The sequence below is a fragment of the Saprolegnia diclina genome (genome assembly GCF_000281045.1).
Source record: "Saprolegnia diclina VS20 unplaced genomic scaffold supercont1.301, whole genome shotgun sequence".
Lineage (NCBI taxonomy): Eukaryota > Oomycota > Saprolegniomycetes > Saprolegniales > Saprolegniaceae > Saprolegnia > Saprolegnia diclina.
Window position 1 is genome coordinate 1 of NW_008246368.1, and position 2874 is coordinate 2874.

The 2874-nt window shown below is 64.5% G+C and overlaps 1 protein-coding gene across 1 annotated transcript; it reads left to right on the forward strand.

Moving 5' to 3' along the window:
* Positions 1-2: 2 nt before the first annotated feature.
* On the forward strand, positions 3-2874 carry SDRG_17368 (hypothetical protein). The gene has a single exon (XM_008623610.1). It carries the CDS (start codon positions 105-107, stop codon positions 2388-2390), a length of 2286 nt encoding a protein of 761 aa, XP_008621832.1. The 5' UTR covers positions 3-104; the 3' UTR covers positions 2391-2874.

Genomic DNA, 2874 nt, shown 5'->3' on the forward strand with positions numbered 1-2874 from the left:
GAGTCGAAACGGACTTTTCAAGAGAAGGCGGCTCGGCGAAACCAACGACTGGTCGGCAGAGCCTAGCATTCTAGTTTTCGCTCTCCGCTAAGCAAGAGGTACTCATGGCTCGCCATCAGTACATGAGAAAATCCCATGTCATGGTTCTTCCTGAGCAAGTCTCCGACGAATCGCGCGCGCAAGTGGCTCCCGGCGCGCTCGATTGGCCGGTGTACGCTTGCATCACGGCGGTAGCCAGCGCGAGACGCGGCCCGAAGGTGCTCACATTCACGACACTGCCGACGGAGGGCTCGCCGGAGACTTCGTTCACGATGCCGAAAGACGAGTGCACGTTCGCGTTCGCCTCGGCGCGCGAGGCCCGGTCCAACGCGGGCGCGCTGTTGCGTCGGTTTGTCCTCTTCCGCCTCAACGGTTCGGCGACGGCGGGGCAAGTCGTGGCGGTACGAGAGTCTGGCAAGACTCTCACGGTGACCAACGCCCGAGGCACCTACGACGTGGGAGCGGATGAGGTACAGCGGTGCCATCCGATTGGAGCTGCAGCCTTGTGGGGTATGGAGGTTGAGCTTGGCGACGGCGCTATGGCGACGCGACGCCTCGCAGCCACTGCGCTCTTGCTTGAGTCCATGCGCAGCCGAGTCGAAGACCCGGTGAACGGGTCGCGTGACCTCGCGGCGGTCTTCCAAGGCACCGCCGATGACGCGCGGCCCACCGCGGACACTCGGCTTGAGATCCGCGCACCGGCGACCGGAGCACGCACGACCCTATCCGTCCAGCATGTGGTCGATTTCTTCTTTTTCGCTGCAGACGGTCGCGAGCGCCCGGTGGACGTGGCTGTCGGCGCGACGTTCTGGCAAGACCCGCGTTTCGACGACGCCGGCGGCGAGGATCCGGATGACGTCGAGGCCCACGACGAGGAAGAAGTCCCAGTGGTGGTGACCATCCGGCGTCCCGTGGACATCGTGCAACTGCTCCCACAGGAGCGCGTCCTTGATGCCGCATCCCCACCGGAGCGCATTATCGATGCCGCACCCCTACCGGAGCGCATCCTCGAGGCCGTGCCTCGTCCTGCCGGCGAGTTCTGGGAGCAAGGGAATGCCGTGCCTCCGCCGGGACTGGATGCGGGTGCGCCAACGTGGCCTCCGGTCGGAGCGGCGCCGCACCAGGAGTTGCTCGCGCCCGGCGCGCACCTCCCGGTACCTCTGTCGCACGGCATCCCCAGCCATTGGCATTCTGGATCGGCATCGGCGACGGCACTGGCTCCGTACGCGAACCCAGCCGGACTACATCCGGGCCACTGGACACCAGGTCAGAGAAGCTGCACTCTCGCCGGGTCGCGGTTCGCGCCCCTACCAGCCGCGGTGGAGACACTGCCGAGCTCGGAGGCCGCATCGGCGGCAGCTATTGCCCGCCAGTTGGTCCAGGCTGCCGAAGAGGCTCGGTCCAAACGCCAACGCACAGAATTCGAGCTCAACCCGGTGGTACACGGTCTCCACTACATTACAGCCAACGCGCACACGGCTGGTTGGTCGCTGCAGCGGTTCACAGAAGACGTCCAAACGAACCGGGAACTTCTCTTCTACAAGCATCCGGAGGTTGTGCGGGCCCTGTACAGCTTCGATTTTGGCAGTGGCCGCCTGTCCCTGGCACATCTGCAACGCCGGACGCAAGCTCAGATCGACCATTGGACGCGCCTCCACATGGACCTCACGGGAGCCAAAACGTCGGGAACGACGGCGACAACACTGGCCCACGCCATGTCGCCGGAGGCCTTAGCCGGGGCCTTGGACATGCTCTCGATTTACACCGAGCGCTACTGTGCGCCGGTGGTGCAGCAGTTTGTCGCAAAAGCGGGTCGTTTACTCCGTCACATGATGAGTGAAAGCCAGGTCACCGCCCATACTGCCAGCTACGTGGCCCGGTGGTTCGACTGGGCGCTCGAGTGCTTTCGCTTGGATATGGCAAACGACGTACGGGGCGACGCGGCAGTCCTCACGCATTGGTTCTCGCACGAACACCTCCACACGAGCTCGCCGATGCTCGTGTCCATGGCCCGTTCGGCACAAGATAGCCGCATCCTCGAGCTCATGGCCAGCCAAGCGAAACCGCAGCGCAGTCCCAAGACCAAAGACGGCGTGGCCAAGGACGGCACCAATCGGGTCAGCTCGTCGATCAAGCAGCTGGTTCCCAAGCTCAACAAGATGGAGCTCTGCTTGCGCTACGTGTCCAACAAACGGTGTGAAGGCAAGCAGGCCTGCAAGAACCCAGGTCAAGGTCAGAAGCGGGCCCACTTTACGCCCAGTGAGCCGCTGGACCCCAGCGTAATCGAGTACATCAACGAGTCGCTGGGAGGTCTGCAGAAGCAATTCATCCAGCTCGACGCGTCGGCGTGAAGGTGCCAGGGTGGGCTTGGGAACCCACCTGGCGATTCAACCCAAAAGGCCGTCGCGCCGCGAGCGGTGCCACCGCAGCCGCCACCAACGGGACTCTCCTCACGTTCAGCGCATCCAGCGGTTTTGGCTTCGGCTACTCCGGTCGGTGTGTCGCCCCTGCCCGGTGCCTCGCAACGCGAGCCCCGGATACAGGCCGCGGCCGCCCCACTGGTTAACAGCAACGAGGCGGCGGTGCTCCACGAGCGCCAGCTTCGGGTCCGCGTGATGCAGGCGTTCTTGCAACGTCGGTCGCGCGCCACCTTGCGAAACGCAGCACCACCGGGGGACACTGTGGGGCCGGCTTCGGCTCCCCCACAGGCGATGTCGACTGCGCCTCCTTCGGGAGCTCAGTCCCACGTCTTGGCCCGAAACCCGGACGCAGCGTACAACAGCACTCCGGTGCTGGAAAGGGTAAGCCACGCTATGGACACGGCACCGCCTGCCT

Bases quoted from the DNA above. Each gene is read 5' to 3' on its own strand.
- SDRG_17368 (XM_008623610.1), top strand. From the start codon at position 105: ATGGCTCGCCATCAGTACATGAGAAAATCCCATGTCATGGTTCTTCCT.